Below are 18494 nucleotides of genomic sequence, written 5' to 3'. Positions count from 1 at the left end.
TAATCTCTGAGTTCAAGGACAACCTGGCACTACACAGGGAAACCCTGTTTCTAAGAGAGACACACACAGAGATAGACAGACAGATGTCTCTGAGAGGGAGACACACACATACACACACAGAGAGACAGAGAGAGACAGAGACAAAGAGAGACAGAAATAGAGAGAGAGAGACACGGAGTCTTGAGAGTATGACAGCAGCAGAGAGACAATGGTATGATACCTGCAGCCCTGGTCCTTGGACTTGATCTGGTGCCCACAGAACAGTAACACACACAGAGCACCTGGTTCCCTCACTAAACCTGTCAGGCAGCCTATCCCTTCCTGTGAAGAACCAATTCCTGTGAGGAACCAAGAGGAAGTTTCGGATTTATACAAAAGCCAGATTTTGGCACGACTTTTGAGGGGTTGGTTGGAACGGGTTATTCTTCCAGAACCTACAGGCACCTGGCAGCTCAAGAGTCAACGTGTGCTTAGCATTTAACCTACACCGTGACCTAAAATGACTTAGATTAGAAGTAGACGGTTGTCCCCGGTGTCCTTGTTTGCATACTGGTCTAGTTTTGCTCATTTATTTGTTCTTCACAGACATAGCCTGAGCTAATGGACTGTGACCTTATATGTTTAAGGCCAATTCCAAGTGGGATTAAGAGCCTTTTTGCTAATCTCTGAACCAGGGCGACTGAGCGAATGGTGCCCCCCCGACGGTTGCCTGGGGTGACTTTACTCATCTGTTTCTGGGACCTTCGATGTATTGGATTAGCGCAGTGTAGCCTGGACATGCAGAATGGTGTGGCAGGCGCCCTCTGCTGGCAGGTGGGTCTCTTTTGTAACCACCCACTCTTACAGCCGCCCAGGGATTCTTCCCAGGATGTATCTGAAATGGAGATAGAATGCTTAAGAACCTGTTCGAGCAGAGCCCGGGTAGACACCCTTTCAACTGGCATTGCCCTCCATAGATGTGTGTCTCTTATTTTATGGTTTTCTCTTCAGATTTTGTTGTTTCTATGCCTGACACCTCTGCTCCTTCCTTTATTCTATGCAGTCTGCTTCTGTCTCTGTCCAACCCATTTCCCCCTCCAGGGATGGAGGAGAAAAGGGTTGGAGAAAACCCTCGACTCTGAAGACCTGTGGCTGTGCACGGAGTAACCGCCACATTCTGTTGTTGTTTAAACGTGTGTGTGTGTGTGTACAAGTGCATGCACGCTCGCACGTGCGCGCAGGTGCCCATGAAAACCAGAAAAGGGCTTTATACTCCCTGAAGCTGGAGTTATAGGCATTAGAGTTAGACTTGGTGCTGGACTCTGAACTCTGCTCCTCTGGGGAAGAGCAAGCAGTGCACTAACCACTGAGTCATCCCTCCAGCCTCTGCACAGCTTTTCATGTTGCAGGAAACCTTTGAGTCCCTATCCCACATAGTAACCCAGAGAGGCTCAAGAGATGGCTGCATCCTGAGGCTCTGTGGGCCTCCTCTCCTTCCTCTCCCCTGAGCCGGTCTTCTCACCATGCTCTCCATCCCCACCCCCACTTACCACATCACCAGACTCTTACATCGGCTATCTCAGTGCTTCTCAACCTGTGGATCGTGACCCCTTTGGGGGGTCAAACAACCCTTCCACCGGGTTCAGATATCAGATATTTGCATTATAGTTCCTAACAGTAGCAGAATTACAGATATGAAGTAGCAGCAGCGATAATGTTATGGTTGGGGGTCACCATAACATGAGGAACCTTCCAGTCCGTATCCCACGAAGGAGCCCAGAAAAGCTCAAGAGATGGCTGCATGGGTCATGGCATTGGGATGGTTGAGGACCGCTGCTCTAGCTCCTCCCCTGGAAGCAAAGGCGGTCTTGTCTGTTCTGTGTTGCATTTCCTGGTGACATTCTCTCCACAAAACACTTGCCCTCTAGATAACTCTACCTCGAAGCCCTTTTATGAGCTACTTAGGGATCAGTTGCAGCCACACTGGAGTTTTTAAGAGGTGGAAGCTACCTGGGAGGCCATCCCTTGTGCATCCTGGAGGCAGTGCTTGTTGAAGGATTAGGGAGCTGAAGGAGGAGCGTGGTAAACAGGAAGCAGCCCGCCACACTTAGCAGCCTCCTTGGGTGTGTGTAAGAGGAAGTGGTTAGAGAGGAGGAAAGGCTGTCTCGGCTGGCTGTCTGAGCTGCCCTTTGAGCCTCACCTTGGCAGTTGGTTACCTTTACCCACTGGCTACAGTTGGGGCTGGGTTCTTTTTCCCTTTGCCTGCTGGGAGTCAGTCTTAAATCTGTCAATATGCCAGCAGTTTTTATTTCAGTGTGTCATTGTTACAGGTTGGCTCTTGTGCTAAATGTTTTAGGTGTTGAGTTTTGTTTCTTGGGAAGCATTCATTATGCAGGGACTGTGACACTCTTTCTAGGTGATTTTTGTCCTGCCTGGCGCCCAGCTGTGACGTCCAAAGACTTCATAATCAACCTTTGCTAAGGCCTCTATTTCCCATCAAGTCAGAGGGTGTAGGATCCTTAACGTCCATTCACAAGCTCATTGCTTGTTTCTCCAGCTACCCTAGCACAGGGTCCATCCCATCTACCAAACAGCTAAACCCGTCCACTGCACATTCTAGGGCATCTCAAGTATTGTGAGCTCCTGCAGGGACAGTGTTACTTGGATACCGGGTAGACCTATGCAACCTGGCTTCCCTATACCCCCTATTGATTGAGAAGTTGGGGACCCAGGAGGGACTGGCTTCTATAAGTCTCCACTTCAGTTCTGTTGTCTTGGTGTGTGCAGGTTCATCGTCTCCAGTGTAGACTTGGAGATAGAAGTGGGCAATGCTGACTGCCTCAAGCGGGGATATGGGGTATCTATCTCGGAAGAAGGGCAGCCACTGTCCCCATGGAAGCCACCACTGTGCTCCTGGTTCTCCTGGGCAGATGAGATTCCCTTCCCCTTGTTGCACCTGCAGCAGTACATCCGTTAGTGTATTGACTTTTTTAAACTGGGATCCATCCCAGAGAGGAGATAGTGGGTATGTTAGATAGTGTTCGTTTTTTGTTCCTTTTGCACCTGACTCTGCTGGCTTCTTGTAGCCCAGTGCACCTTGCTCTTCCTTCAGAGGGTTTAGTCTTTGCTCCCAGCTGTTTCTCCATTTCCAGCCTCATATCTCAAAGCTCTGGCCTCCATTTCCCTGTGTGGTCCAATGTGTGTTCTTTCTCTTTGTCTCTTGTATTGTTTGTTTCTTAGTCAAGCTGACCCTAAAGGTTGTAAACCATGTGACATGTCAGCCCCTCTGCTGGTGAAATGACAGTACTCTGACGATTGTAAGTTGGGCTTAGGAGCTGCTCTTCAGGGAAAGTCTCCAGTGGAGAGAAGAGGAATGTTTTACCCAAAGCTGCTGTTTCATCTTACATTCTCTGTGGGAGACTGGTTGATATCACATACCCGTGAGACAGGGCATCACGTGCTGTACTTTAAATAGATGCAGATTCTCCTTGTCAATTATATCCTCAATAGAGCTGAAGAAGAAAAAGGGAAGAGATGAATTGTGTCAGAGGCAAGAGCTGCATTCTAAATCTGTAGATACACTGTTGCAAAGCTAGGTATAGTCAAAGTGTCCCCTGGAGGATACCTGTCTTAGTTGGGGTTTCTATTTTCTACACACACATCATGGCCAAGAAGCAAGTTGGGGAGGAAAGGATTTATTCAGCTTACATTTCCACATTGCTGTTCATCACCAAAGGAAGTCATGACTGGAACTCAAGCAGGTCAGGAAGAGGAGCTGATGCAGAGGCCATGGAGGGATGTTACTTTCTGGCTTGCTTGCTCAGCTTGCTTTCTTCTAGAACCCAGGAGACTATCAGCCCAGGGATGGCACCACTCACAATGGGCTGGGCCCTCCCCCCTTGATCACTAATAGAAAAAATGCTGTACAGCTGGATCTCATGGAGGCATTTCCTCAAGGGAGGCTTCAGCTTGTGTCAAGTTGACACACAAAACCAGCTAATACAATACCTCAGGGGATCCAGTGTTGGAAACAGATGTACACCTACGAGCTAGGAGACGATGGCTGCTTCCCACCCAAAGTCGGGAGAGTGAATTGTTCTGTTGAGTTTCTTGTTCTATGCAGACTGTTTTCAGATACCAGAATTATACCCAGCTACCTGCTGATCCTGGAAGGGACAGGCTCACTCTTCCTCTGTTTGATACTGGGTGTCATTCTGCCTCGGCTGTAAGGCCTGTGCATTGTGAGCGGCTACCTTTGTCTTCCATTCCTTGGCAGCTGTAGGATTGGTGGGCTGTGTGGCAGAGAATGGAGTCATAGCTCTGGGTTCTGGCTAGACTTTTAAAGTACGTAATATTCAAGTCCCTAAATTCTTTCTGTTTTATCACCAGGTTGCTTGTGGGGGCACCTCGGGCAGAAGCACTTCCGCGGCAGATGGCGAACAGAACAGGGGGTCTGTACAGCTGTGACATCACCTCCCGGGGACCCTGCACACGGATTGAATTTGATAATGACGGTGTGTTCTCGGCCTCACTGTTCATTTGGCCAGCCTGTCTGTGTCATGTTTCACTTGCCACTAGATAGGACAAGAGACACAGCCTTTATTCCTGCAGAGAGGGCCACTTTTAATTTTGTCAGTCTTGACTGTTTTATTTGTCCTGAAAATACTTGCTGCCTCTGTTTAATCCCGGTTAAACTGGAATGGTGTGTTTATGTTGCCACCTAGTGGTCTGTTGAGACCATTGCAAAATTGAATTCATATCTGTGAAGAAATATCAAGCAATCCCTCCCCCCAAAAGAAAATCACATCACTTGCTTGTTAAAATATTTAGGGGGAAGCCAGATAGTGGCGGTTCACACCTTTAATCCCAGCACTCAGGAGACAGAGGCAGTCGGATCTCTGTAAGTTTGAGGCCAGCCTGATCCACAGAGGACAGGGTAGCCAGAGAAACTCTGTCTCAAAAAACAAAAAAGCAAACACATTTTGTTTACTTTTCTTTATTATTTATTTTATTCATGTATTTATTATTTATTTTGTTTGTCTTTGTGATATAAGGACTCTACCCCAGTGTCTTCTGCATTCTATTCAAGTTACCCTATCACCAATTTGCATCCCTGGCCCCTGAAAAACTTTTCTGTGAGAATCCTCTAAAATGAGAACAGCAGCATGGATAAAATCTTCCCTATAGGCTGTGATACGTGATTTGATGAGCTAGGGTACAGTCAAAATAATTTTCAAAAATCTTCAGGAGGCATATTGGTGACTTGACTACATGGATGTCTGTGCGAGGGTGTCAGATGCCCTGGAACTGGAGTTAAAGACAGTTGTGAGCTGCCATGTAGGTGCTGGGTATTGAACCCAGGTCCTCTGGAAGAGCAGCCAGTGCTCTTAACAGCTGAGCCATCTCTCCAGCCTCCAGAAGGGTCTTTTAAACACCCAACTCTTACCCAGCTAAAGCTGCCACCCCTGAAGGACAGGCTTATTTCCCTTGTGTTTTAATATCCCATTTTATGGAGCCTCTGGGTGTCTGGAAGACACCATAATGGAGTCCATATGTAGCCCTAGCTAATTTACCTGGTTTCCGGTAGGCTGGGCAGAGCCATTAGTGTTCCGAGAAGCTTGAAAGAAACCAAATTTGATTATTGGCCTAAGTAGACAAGCAGGGTCGTGTTCATGTTGTTGTCTGTATCCTTTAGGAATAATGTGTTCTTACTTATTAGGAAGTGCTACATGGTAATTGCAGAAAAACTTATAAATATATAGATATATGTAAAGAAAAAAAGGCAAAATGTCACAAATCTTACTGTCTAGATGGCACCTGAATGTTTTTATTCTCATTAAGGAAGGCAAAAATATTAGCTATGTCGTTAAATCTATAATGAAATGCGCACATGCAATATGTCTGTGCATTCTCTTTCCTTCCTCTCCAGTTAGGAAGACAATAATTGAGTCTGTTACATTAAAACACTGAAGAACAAACAGAGAAGTACCTACTTTCTGTTAGTTTAGACACTGTATTTTACATTGCTGCATCAGAGGCATTTCCCTCTCGGTTACACAAGTTTCAAATGTCTTCAGTATAGAGTTTTTATGAAAGATTCAAGCACTCTGGATTCACTGAGTTTCCTGTGTAGCTAGGTGTGGAGTCTTATGTTTTTGTTGCACTGTGGGCCTGTAGGCTTTTGGTCACTGGACATACTAACCGTCTGTGTTCCCCATGTTCTTCCACAGCTGATCCTATGTCAGAAAGCAAGGAAGATCAGTGGATGGGGGTCACTGTCCAGAGTCAAGGTCCAGGGGGCAAAGTGGTGGTAAGTGTGGGAAACTGCTCCGTCCTGGTGTTGGCCAGCTGTGAGCTCACAGCAGTGAGCCTCTGTGTGGAGCGACCATGCTCCTGCCTCCGTTCACCTGTGAGCAAGAAACACCCTGCCCCAACACTGGGCCTGCTTCCAAGAATTAACCAGAGCTTCTAGTCTCCCTTGTGTGTCCTTAAAATATCCAGATCCAAAGAACTTAATAAACATTGTTTGAACATCCCTAAAACTAGCTGCTCTTCAGACAGAAACAAAGAAAAAGAGCAAAACCAAGGGACATCATTTCTGCCCTAGGAACTTTCTGAGGTTTTATAGACAAAAGTATTGCAAGCCATAGGAACGACCGTGGACAAAAGAAAACATCGCTTTTACTCTTGTTTACCCTTGACCTCTTTGGGTAGAAGGCAGCTTGTTGGGTAAACTGGCCTGGAAGCACTTGAGGCTGGAATAGCGTGACCTTTTTGTCTCACAGTCTAATTGCCATAATAAAGTTTGTACAGAAACTTGAGAACAAAGAGAATCTTAGTAAACACTGAGTTCTTACACTTCAGGGGCACAGTATAGGATATAAATTGGGTTCCCTGTAACTAACCCAGACTGGGCTCCATGGAAGGGAAAGGTGAAGACCCTTTAGAAAACAGAATATTCTGTCTTCCTTGACTGGGTAATTCTTTCTGTCTTTTAGTGGTAGGGACTAGTCCGAGAGCACAGACTATAAACAGAGCCTGGAGATGGTACCAGGAGAAAGTAAACACCTTTGCTTTAGCTGTATTTGCTTTATCTCCTAAGAAAATATGTCCTTTCTTCTCTTTAGAACATAGTTATTTACAGCCACCAAAAGCCAATTAAATAAAGAAAATGCAGGGAGATGGTGTTGGCTCTGTTTCAGTGACGGGTGAATTTACAGGTGAATTGCCTGTGGATATGAACTGGTGTTTTAATACTTGGAATGGGGCTTTGCTCTCAAGAGTAAGGCAGAAGCCCTGGGTCCTTCGTCTTGTTGATGGCCTCTTGGTGTCAGGGGTGATTGGTTTGCTTTGGGATCCTCTCCCGGGATGAGGACACATTTAATCATCTTATTTAGAGCCAACCTCCTTATTATTTATTGTTAAGGTTGCAGTTCTGTCAAGTTTTAAACAACAAGGTTTACCATTTGCACTTGTTGACAGACGTGTGCGCATCGATACGAGAAACGGCAGCACGTCAACACGAAGCAGGAGTCACGGGACATCTTCGGAAGATGTTACGTCCTGAGTCAGAATCTCAGAATTGAAGATGATATGGATGGAGGAGACTGGAGTTTCTGCGATGGCCGATTGAGAGGCCATGAAAAGTTTGGCTCCTGCCAGCAAGGGGTAGCAGCTACTTTCACTAAAGACTTTCATTACATAGTTTTTGGAGCCCCAGGGACTTACAACTGGAAAGGTATGGCCTCTCTACTTACAGAAACTTGGGATAGCAGTAAAGTTTCTATAATATATCCCATGGTTTAATACATTTTAAATGGGCTATAAGGTGTTTATTAAAGTGTGTATATTAACATAAAATCTCTCCTATGGATTTTAACAGTAACACAAATGATTTAGGGTTGGGGGTTTTTCTTCTGTCTGTGGAAGTGGTTAATCATTTTTCTCTGAGAATGTAATAGTTAATAGGATTTGATTTTTGGTGGTGGTGGTGGATTTTTGTTCATTTGATTTTTCTTCTTCTTGTTGTTTTGCTGTTTTATATTTGATACTTGAAAGGTAAAGCTGTTCACTGTTGAAGTAAATGGTACATACAAAGGACCGTATTAACGTGGGCGTTCCATTGTGCATTATCTCAGAAGGCCATGTGCTAATAGTTAATAGATAAAGGAACAGATGACTGGCAGATGGGGGATTTTGAGGCAAAAATTGGAGGAAATTTGAGGTAATGCTGGTTGGCAGTATCATCTTATGGTGAGGAAAGGAGACTTTGGAAGCGGGTGGAAAGGGACCCACAGTTCTGATCAGATGAGTCCCGTCAGTTTCTCTAGAAAACATAGGAGGAATATAACAAACTGCTGTATCATAAGGCAGCCTCGCTGTAATCCACGATGAAGAGAACCACATCTGGTTTGGGAATAAAATGTCTTGAGAAATAAAAATAAGTCATAATATTTCCATAAGCCAGGAAAAGATTACTACGTGGAAGGCTGAGGCATGAAAACCAAAAAACAAGGCGTGTGGGCAGGAGCTGGGTGGGAGCTGGGAGGTGTGGCCCAGTGCCTAGTGTACACACTAACCAGCCTTGCCGAGAATCCAAATGCAGTTCCTAGCACCTGCATCGGACAGCTCACGACTGCCTGTAACTACACATGCATACATATACACAAAGAATACTTGCACACACATACACTACACACACATACACACGCATGCATGCACACCGTGCACGCACATACACAAAACTAAAATAAAAAAAATTTAAAAGAACTCTTTTAAACCTATTTTTGAAAGGAGCAGAGTCATGGCCTGAGATATAGGGTTTACTAGCATGTGGGAGGTCCTGAGCGCAGTCACTTTCCAGTGTCACACACACATACAATTCCTATTCTCAACTGTTACTTAAATGGTCCTTGAGCCCTGCGTGTGTCCTTCTTTATGACATTGGTGAGTCGTTTCCTTGTCCCCATTCACATCTGTAATAGAATTGTTCATAGACCCAACCCCATCGGCTGGCTTGACCTCATTGAAAGAATATTTTGTAGCTAGAAGTAGTCTTATTTTGGCGGGAGCATTGAAAACAGAACAATAAGAAGACCCACCAGTTAGGTTCATTTTAATTCATGGAAAACATATCTTCTGACTTACCAACTCCAACTTAAAATGTTACTTTTTAAAAGGTCATATTGTAATGTGGGTTTAAAATACTGAAATATTTTTAAGGATTGCAGAATTTCCAAAAGATGAAATTTCATTAAAGCAGTTTGAAGAGGGGATGGATTATCTTCATTTTGCGCTACAGAAAAGGAAACTTGATAGAGAATTATAGAAAACAAAGTAATCATTTATTCCACATCCATGTCATTTGGATTTAGTTTTCCACAGGTTTTTTGTTGACTAAACAAACATTCCATTTTCCATGTAGCTTCTTGGTGTTATAAAGACAGTTTATTATAATGCACTGGTGATTTTTAAGATTCCTAGAACAAATTTCTTTCACATAAAAGCTTACATTGATAGCTGGGTGGTAGTGGTGCATGCCTTAAATCCAAGAACTTACCAGTATTAAATATGATGAGTCTAATTTTTGCTAGTTAAGTGATCTTACCTTTTGATTTAATTTACATTTCTTTAAAAATGAACCATCTGAAAGCCAGGCATGGTGGTATATACCTTTAATCTCAGCATTCGGAAGAGTCAGGCAGATCTCTGTGAGTTCGAGGCCAGCCCGTCTACAGAGTGAGTTCCAGGACAGCCAGGACTACACAGAGAAACTGTGTCTGGAAACCCTACCACTACCACCAAAGTCAAAGAAAAAACTTACATGACCATGTTAAAGAATCTTAAATATCACCTCTTCACTCTCTGTCTCTCCTTCTACATTTCTCTCTGGTCTCCTTGACAACAGGAGGGATGTTTGTTAGACCCATCTGTTTTATTTTGTCTCATCTTTATTTTTCGTTGTTTTTGTTGTTCTTTTCCATTTCATTCCTTTAGGGATCGTTCGTGTAGAACAAAAGAATAACACTTTTTTTGACATGAACATCTTTGAAGATGGGCCCTATGAAGTTGGTGGAGAGACTGATCATGACGAAAGTCTCGTGCCCGTTCCTGCTAACAGTTATCTAGGTAGGAACAAGCAGAGGTACCACGCCTATCTCCTCAGACTCTGAGAAACTCTCCATCTGAGGGCCCAAGGCTGGGAATAGACCAGGTGGGAGCCAGGGGCCTTGCTGCATTTGCTTCAGCTTGACATACGTGCTCATGGGAAAGCAGACTGCCTGCTGACTGACTCCTCTGGCTTGAGCTTCCACAAAGTGGGGCAGTCTGCCATCACCCCAAAATCCTGCTCCCTCCCATTTGGAAGGGAGCTGTTTCCTGAGCTGATGGTGGCCTGTGTAACCTGCAGCAGGCCCTTTGTGAAGCCATGAGGGAGTGTCAGGGTGTTCAGGGTAGGCTGAATGGTCCTTCCTCTGCCTACAGGGCCTCTTTTAGACAAACACGTAAGAACTCCACTCACAAAGTTACTTTTAAGTGGTAGGTCAGGACTTCCGGATCCTTCCTTGGTGATTGCTGTTCTCTAAGGCCTGGCCCTGGGGCTCCATGTCAGAGGGCCCTGTGGGTGGCACAGGGCTCCCCAGAAGAGGCCAACCAGGACCTGCTAACGCAGCTTGGAGAACACCCAGATTGTGTCTAAGTGCCAATTCCTTAACTCCTGAGGCTTGTTTGCATTACTAATGGTGTCCTAAATTATTCCTGCACATTATGGTAATTACACAAAGGCTTTTAAAAGCTTTAATTCTTGGTGTGAGTTGACATAAAGAATAATTACTGTACATTTCTTGGAAAAATGTAAAAAATCTTCTAGAGCTACATAGTAACCTATTTTTAAATAGCTATGGGCGGGGGAATACACATATTCTAGAGATATTACTGGAACAATGGAAGGTTTAAAAAAGGGAGGAAAAGCTGCTTGAATAAGTAAATATGTCTAAACAGTATGCTAGAGTAAACATACATGTAGGCTATTCTAATTGTGTAAATACACACGAGGAGTAGTACTGTTTATTAAAAATAAAAAACCCTGACTGAGTCATACACCATTCCTACCCCCCATACAAACTTGATAAGACAGTACTGAAGCAAACGTTTATAGCAGCTGCTTATTAAACACCTGTTCTATGAGTCAGGTACTATGGTCAGTGCTTTACATATCTACAGTATTAGTAAAGATTATCACCCCTCCCTGTGTTTACTGAGGGAACTTAATTTTCTACCTCAAGGTCATGCCATTAATAATTTCCCAAGCAAGGGAGAAATACTCATAAAAACGGTGAGCCCGGGTAGCAGCTGGGGGCACAAAGTCTGTTAGTGGCCTTGTGGGACAAGACAGAATTTTTGGGCTAGGATCTTCCAGGAAAATAGCAACAAACCAATATTTTCCATGGGCATATATTAACCAGCAAATTCTCTTTAGGGATATGTGGTATTTAGGGATTATATTATGATGGCATGCGTCTAATATTAATTGTTCTGGCGAACAAACCAACAATTTGGTCATTCTGATGCCCCTGGGGTGTAAAAGATCAGTGGGTGTAGGGTGAAATGATCTGCCTGAGCCTGTGGAAGCCAGCAAGGAGCACCGCTTGTCGGACGCGATGCCACAGTCCCGCCTCTTACCAAGCTTAATCATTCTTCTTCAATCTCTCCTATCTCATGCACGCGACCAGGCCTGCTGTTTTTGACCAGCATTTCCTATACAGATCCTGATCAATTTGTTTATAAAACACGGCCTCCCAGGGAGCGGCCTGACACGTTCCCTGATGTGATGATGAATAGCTACTTAGGTTTGTGACCTCTGAGATGACAACTGAGTTGCCTTGCTCATGGTCATTGAAAAATTGTTTTGGTCCATACAGAACATAAATCTCCTTATTTTCTATTTCATTTCAAGTGAAACACATAGAAAAAGCATGCTCAGCTGCCGGATGGTTTTCAGCACTGGGTTGAGCTTGTCTCCCTGCTCTAAACTTGAGGCTCATCATATTTTCAACTCACCCCTCAATTTGAGAACTGCAACAGTAGTGGTGACACTTTTTATAAATAAAACCCAACAGAAAGGGTGACGTTAAAGTTATTCTGCAGCCTCCACTTTTATAGAGCGAGACGGATCCATTTGAAGTTTTGGCAATGGATAGTTCTATCTGCTTTTCCAGCAAACCTCAGTGTCACCCGAAATGCTGCTTCATGTGTTATAATTGGACATTCCCATGTTGTCTACAGTTCACTCACCTCTATTGTTGATTCAAAGTTCTCAAATGACTGAATCACCATGCATGTTTTGTCTGCATGTTTGTGCCTGAGAACTGACTTGGTCCAAAGTAAGGAGATGCTGCCTGTGATATGTTAGCAGTATTAACATTTGCTCCTGCCTGATTACCAACCAGACTGAAAAGTATAGATACTGTTCATGTAAATCACTGGTCAGTGAAGAACCCTATAACTTATACTCGGTAGTGGGCATATGAGGTAGCATATGAGGGGACTTCAGTATCTAGCTTTCTCTTCCTTTGTCATAGTTTTAATATCAGAATAGGATTTGAATTAATTCTTAAGATGGGTGAATAGTTCACAGTTCAAGCTATACAAATGCTAAATAGCATTAAACTATTTTTTTTTAAAGTCTTGATATCTATAGAAAGCAGTAATGGCAAAGCTGTAGCACTTTGCCTTTGACCTGTCAAGTCCTTTAGCTCTGACTCCTGTAGTGAATGTGGAAGTAGACGGGAGGGTTATGTGGAGAAGTGTGTGGGGATCCAGATGGAAAGGTTTATAATGGAATTACTACTTCAGTGTCCTCCGCAAAGTTCAGGGTTGATGTGACTTTGTATTGTTTTTCTAGGCTTTTCACTGGACTCAGGGAAGGGTATTGTTTCTAAAGATGACATCACTTTTGTATCTGGTGCTCCAAGAGCCAATCACAGTGGGGCTGTAGTTTTGCTAAAAAGAGACATGAAATCCGCGCATCTTCTCCCTGAGTATATATTTGATGGAGAAGGCCTGGCTTCTTCGTTTGGCTATGATGTGGCAGTGGTGGACCTCAATGCAGATGGGTAAGTGTATCGTTATTATGTTCAGCTAATGGTGCTGGTGAAGGGCACAGCTGTTGAGCATCCACAATGTCTCACAGAAAGTAGGAAGTGGTGACTGTCAGTGCCTAGAGGACTCACAGTTCTTGGGACCACCTGGAGATGGTAATGGAATGGCAGATCCTCGCGGGAAGTCCTCCTGTACCGTGGCTCTGACTCGAAGAACTGCCTTTAAATTGTTGCCCTCACTATTTTCCTGGCTTGTCACAGATCTTCTGTCAGTATTTTAATTGATGACACACAAGTCCTCGATTGGAGGTCCTCTCTGTTGAGTTTCTTGGAGCCTGGACTGGTAGTAATTTCCCTAAGTCTTTTGGCGTCTTAGCAGTGGTCCCTAGCTCTCCCCTTTGTTGTTTTTTTAGGTGGCAAGACATCGTTATCGGAGCTCCACAGTATTTTGATAGGGATGGTGAAGTCGGGGGTGCGGTATATGTCTACATTAACCAGCAAGGCAGGTGGAGTAATGTGAAGCCAGTTCGTCTGAATGGGACCAAAGACTCGATGTTTGGAATCGCAGTGAAAAATATCGGAGATATTAATCAAGATGGCTATCCAGGTGGGCGATAGACTATGAAATGGTTACCACTCATAGACCAGTTGGTTGGGTACCTAATGAGCACTTATGGTATCTTACTTTAAAATGCTTGAGTAGTTTTTAAAAATGATAATTTTTTTTTAAAATGTGATGTCAACAGATATTGCTGTTGGAGCTCCCTATGATGATCTGGGGAAGGTTTTTATATATCATGGATCCCCGACTGGCATAATTACCAAGCCAACACAGGTAACCAGATAACGTCTTTAAAACAGTGTCAGCTTTTTGCCTGTATGTAGGTTTACTTCACACATATTTCACTTTCAAGTATTCAGTAGTGTGAATTTTAAAAATATTTATTTTACTTCTAATTATGTATGTGAGAGAGAAGTGGGGAAAGGAGAGAGAGGGAGGGAAGGAGTGGGGATAGGGCAGAGAGGGGACAGGGAGGGAACGCCTCAGGAGGCTAGAGGTGTCGATCCCCTGGAACTAGAGTTACAGGTGGTTGTGAGCTGCCTGACCCAGGTGCAGGGAATAGTACCGGAGTTCTCTGGGTCAGCAATCTATGCTCTTAACCATTGAGCTGTCTCTCAAGCCCAGGGTAACCCAGAGTGAAGACTGTTCTATCCAGAGAGCGGGAGGAGGGGACCTGTGCTCTGTTTTCCTTAGCAGTGTGCTTAATAGAATTGAAACCAAGCAAACGAATAGAAGATCATAATTACACAGAGAATTCAGACACCAAAAGTTCTAACTTGTTTTGAAAAATACGATTGGCGGGGGGGAGGGCAGTTAGATTCGGTTTTAAACTACTCTGTTTAACTTAATAAACAAAGTAGGCTTTTGTCCTTTGGGATCCTACGTGACTCAGGTGGCTTTTATGAAATAAATACTATGAAGCAATAGATACTGTACTTCTGTAATGCAATATAACTTGTTTGTAAATGAACTGAAGCTTTTGTTCACAATGGACTTTATCTTTTTCTTTCTCTGTTTTCTTTGTTACTGCTTGTGGTGATTGGGACTCCAGTCCTGCCGTGCTGACCACGCAGGGGAAAAGCTGTACCGCTGAGCTTCCTCCCTGGCTTTTTTGCGTTTTTCTCAGATGTAGTTAGCAGCTCAGTTAGTGGCCCAGTGTTCATTCTGATGCCCCGTGTATTCCAGGTTCTTGAGGGTACATCGCCTTACTTCGGCTATTCAATTGCTGGGAATATGGACCTGGATAGGAATTCCTACCCTGACGTTGCTGTGGGTTCCCTCTCAGACACAGTAACTATTTTCAGGTGCGTGCTGCCTTTGACTTCGGTTAAACAAGCTTCAGAATGATCTTACTCTAACCATTTTTTTTTTTGAGGCAAATGCTTATATGAATTTGAAGATTTTTTGATGAGATATAATAATATATGATAAAAATTGATGTAATTTCTTGCTAATATTGAACTGATTTGGAGTAAAAGTGTGTCAGAATTCATGGAAAGTATTGCTTCCTAAATACATCTTTAAAACCTTCTTTTGAGTCTTGGGGAGATGGCTCTGGCCTGGCTTTGCTGGGCAGGTGTGGTGGCCCTCCCATAATTCCAGCCCTGGAAGGGATTCCTGGAGCTAGCTAGCTAATGACACTAGCCTTTAGGTAGCTCTGGGTTTAATTGAAAGACCCTGCCTCAGTGAATATGGTGGAAGTGTAATCAAGGAATCTCTGAGTCACTCAGAGTCAACCTTGCTTCTCCACGTGCATACACACCTACTCGAGTACCTGCCTACACATGAGCAGCATACACACACACAAGAAAAGGTTTATTTGTTTATGTATGTGAGTACACTATAACTGTCTTCATGCACATCAGAAGAGGCCATTGGATCCCATTACAGATGGTTGTGAACCACCATGTGGTTGCTGGGAATTGAACTCAGGATGTCTGGAAGAGCAGCCAGAGCTCTTAACCACTGAGCCATCTCTTCAGTCCCCAAAATCGTTTTTAAAAGCAACTTTCCTTTTGATGAAAAAGTGAAACATACAAAGAAGGAAATCTTATTATTTACCATATTTTTCCCTTTTGTTTCAATTTATTTTACTGTCCATTCTTAAGCTCCAAAAAGTGTGTGTGTGTGTGTGTGTGTCTGTCTGTCTGTCTGTCTGTGTGTAGTTTTTGATCTTCTATTTGCCATGCTAACACATACATACTTCGTAATGTATAAATCGTAACCTGCTTTGGCCCATGTATGGCCTTATGACACCTGTCCCTGCCTCTGGGTATTTTTTCTGAATGAAGGTAATAAGCTATGGGTAAATAGGTTTGTGTTTTATGTGATCAGCTGCATATTGTTGGTAGTGGTTTAAATGCCTCCCTTCTCTCCAGCCCACAGTACAAAAAGCAGTGATTTTTTTTTTTTTTTTTTTTTACAAACAAACAAACAAATTCTTGGGCTGGAGAGATTGCTCAGCGGTTAAGAGCACTGACTGGTCTTCCAGAGGTCCTGAGTTTAATTCCCAGCAGCCACAGGGTGGCTCACAACCATCTGTAATGGGATCTGGTGCACTCTTTTGGCCTGCAGGGATACATGCAGGCAGCATATATATATATGTAGATATATACATATACATATACATATACATATACATATATATATACATATATATATTAATCTTTAAAAAAAAACTTGCATATGTCATGCTCTTGGTCAGTTTCTGCAGCATGAGCTCCAGCTCTGCAGCCCACAGCCAGTCCTCACAGAAAGCTTCTGAAAGGGAAGTTTCTGTGTGTATTTGAAGACTTGATTTAGTTTCGCTCAGAGACGCCCAGAAAGGCTGCAGTCCTGCAAAGTGGGCTGCCGGGTGTGTTTCCATCACTCCTGACAGTCACCCTTTGAGAAAGTTTGATTCTTTAAGTAGAAGATTCTTGGGGTTTTGTTGTTGTTAGTATTTGTTCAAATTTACAGAAAATGAAGTTCCTAAATATTCGGCTTCCTCAGAACAGCATAATGGGTGAGAGCAGCACTGTTGTTTTATGATCAGTAAAAGACCACAGGTATTTCTGTTCCTAACCTGGTTTGTAAAAATTTAATGTCTAGCCAGGCAAGGTAGCTCATGCCTGGAACTCCAGTACTTGGGAGGTTGAGGGCAGCCTGATTTACATAGTAAAGTCTAGGCCAAGTAGGGCTACCAGTTTTTAAAATAACACATAAAAACTAGGTCAGCAAGCTGGCTTAGTAGATCAAAGCAATTGCCATCAAGGCTGACAACCTAAGATCCATCCCTGTGTCTTCTTGGTGTAGAAGAAAAGAATCAACCCCTACAAATTGTCCTTGTATGACTTAGTGGTAGCCTGTTATAATAAACATGCTGAATTAATTTTTAAAACTGATACAAAATATAGGTAGTATCTGATTTTTATTAAAAACTACATGATATGGTACATTGTATGACTTAGTGGTAGCCTCTTATAATAAACATACTGAATTAATTTTTAAAACTGGTACAAAATATAGGTAGTATCTGATTTTTATTAAAAACTACATGATATGGTACATTGTATACATCCCTATGTGATGTTTTTAAAAGATAAATTAAAGTTCATAGGATACAGGATAGCAACCACTTACATTAATACATATATTTATTGCATATAGGTATATTACTTTATATTCATTGAGAGGTTATTTTCTCACGGACTTACCAGTATTAGATATGAATCTAATTTTTGCTAGTTAAATGATCTTATCTTTTTATTTCATTTACATTTCTTTGAAAATGAACCATCTGAAAGCCAGGCATGGTGGTACACACCTTTAATCTCAGCGTTCGGAGGGAAAGGCAGTTGGATCTCTGTGAGTTCAAGACCAGCCTGGTTTATAGTGTGTAAGTCCCAGGACAGCCAGGATTACACAGAGAAACTCTGTCTCAAAAGCAAAAACAAAAAGTAAAGAAAGAAAATGAACCATTTGATTGATTGGATTTTTGTTTTTTGCTTTTTTTGTTTTTGTTTTTTTCCTGAGACAGAGTGTTGCTCTGTAACCCAGCCTGATCTGAAACTCAGTCTTTCTTAGACTTCTTCCAAAGTGCATGGATTATATTGGATTATAGCAGTGTGCTACCACATACGTGTCATTTCTGGTTTGGTTTGGTTGTTCATTTTTCTTTTTAAATTTTACTTTAGAGTCATTTTTATTTCTTAAAATTACCTTCAGAGAAATGAGCAATAAGGTGCAGCGTAAGGTCATGCTGCGGGCTCGGTGCTGTGGGCTCGGTGCTGCCACTGCCCTATAGACTTTTTGAAGAACACCAAGTATATAGACGGCCTCTGCAATTAAAATATAATCTTCCTCCAAAAACCCTTGGGAGAAGAAACCATCACAGGACACGTTCACTGTTCGTGAGATGTACTCTTGATGTGCTGCCCAGGCTGGGCTTGAGTCCCTCAGCTCAGACAGTCCTCCGGCCTGAACCTCCCAAGTGTCTTTGAAATTAGCCATGTGGCAGATAAGCCGATAAGTGTTGCCTTGTGCATGAAAAGACACACTTTCTGTCATGCTTATACGCTGTGTCCTGTATTTGTTCCGTGTTTTAAAAAATGGAAATTAAAGCAGACTCACAGTCAAGTGTGTTCAAATATTTTGAAATGTATGTACTAATGAACAAATTAATACTATGATATGCAAAACCCTGGATGGCAACTTATTTTAAAATGCATGAATAAGTACAATAAGTAAAAAGATACAGACTTTTCGCTTTCTGAGTATGCTGTCAAAACTCAAGAATGCATCTAGTTAGTGTCCTGGAAATCCACAGCTGTCTGAGTGCATGATAGGATAAGTAAGGTCATCAGGAAACATGGAGA

The 18494-nt window shown here is 43.0% G+C and overlaps 1 protein-coding gene across 3 annotated transcripts in view; it reads left to right on the top strand.

The window, feature by feature from the left end:
- Itga6 (integrin subunit alpha 6) overlaps window positions 1-18494 on the top strand; it is a 75082-nt gene that overhangs the window by 30032 nt on the left and 26556 nt on the right. For all 3 annotated transcript variants that reach the window (XR_003710780.1, XM_028762921.1, XM_028762920.1), the window contains exons 2-9: window positions 4369-4493; window positions 6210-6289; window positions 7462-7717; window positions 9976-10107; window positions 12881-13091; window positions 13490-13683; window positions 13823-13911; window positions 14824-14942. Coding sequence is in view for 2 of the 3 variants with exons in the window: in XM_028762921.1 (XP_028618754.1) it covers window positions 4369-4493; window positions 6210-6289; window positions 7462-7717; window positions 9976-10107; window positions 12881-13091; window positions 13490-13683; window positions 13823-13911; window positions 14824-14942 (1206 nt within the window). In the remaining variant the exon portion in view is untranslated. The remainder of the gene's footprint in view (window positions 1-4368; window positions 4494-6209; window positions 6290-7461; window positions 7718-9975; window positions 10108-12880; window positions 13092-13489; window positions 13684-13822; window positions 13912-14823; window positions 14943-18494) is intronic.

This window comes from Grammomys surdaster, unplaced genomic scaffold (genome assembly GCF_004785775.1).
Source record: "Grammomys surdaster isolate TR1022 unplaced genomic scaffold, NIH_TR_1.0 136, whole genome shotgun sequence".
Classification (NCBI taxonomy): Eukaryota; Metazoa; Chordata; class Mammalia; order Rodentia; family Muridae; genus Grammomys; species Grammomys surdaster.
This window is presented reverse-complemented; position numbering and strand designations above follow the sequence as displayed.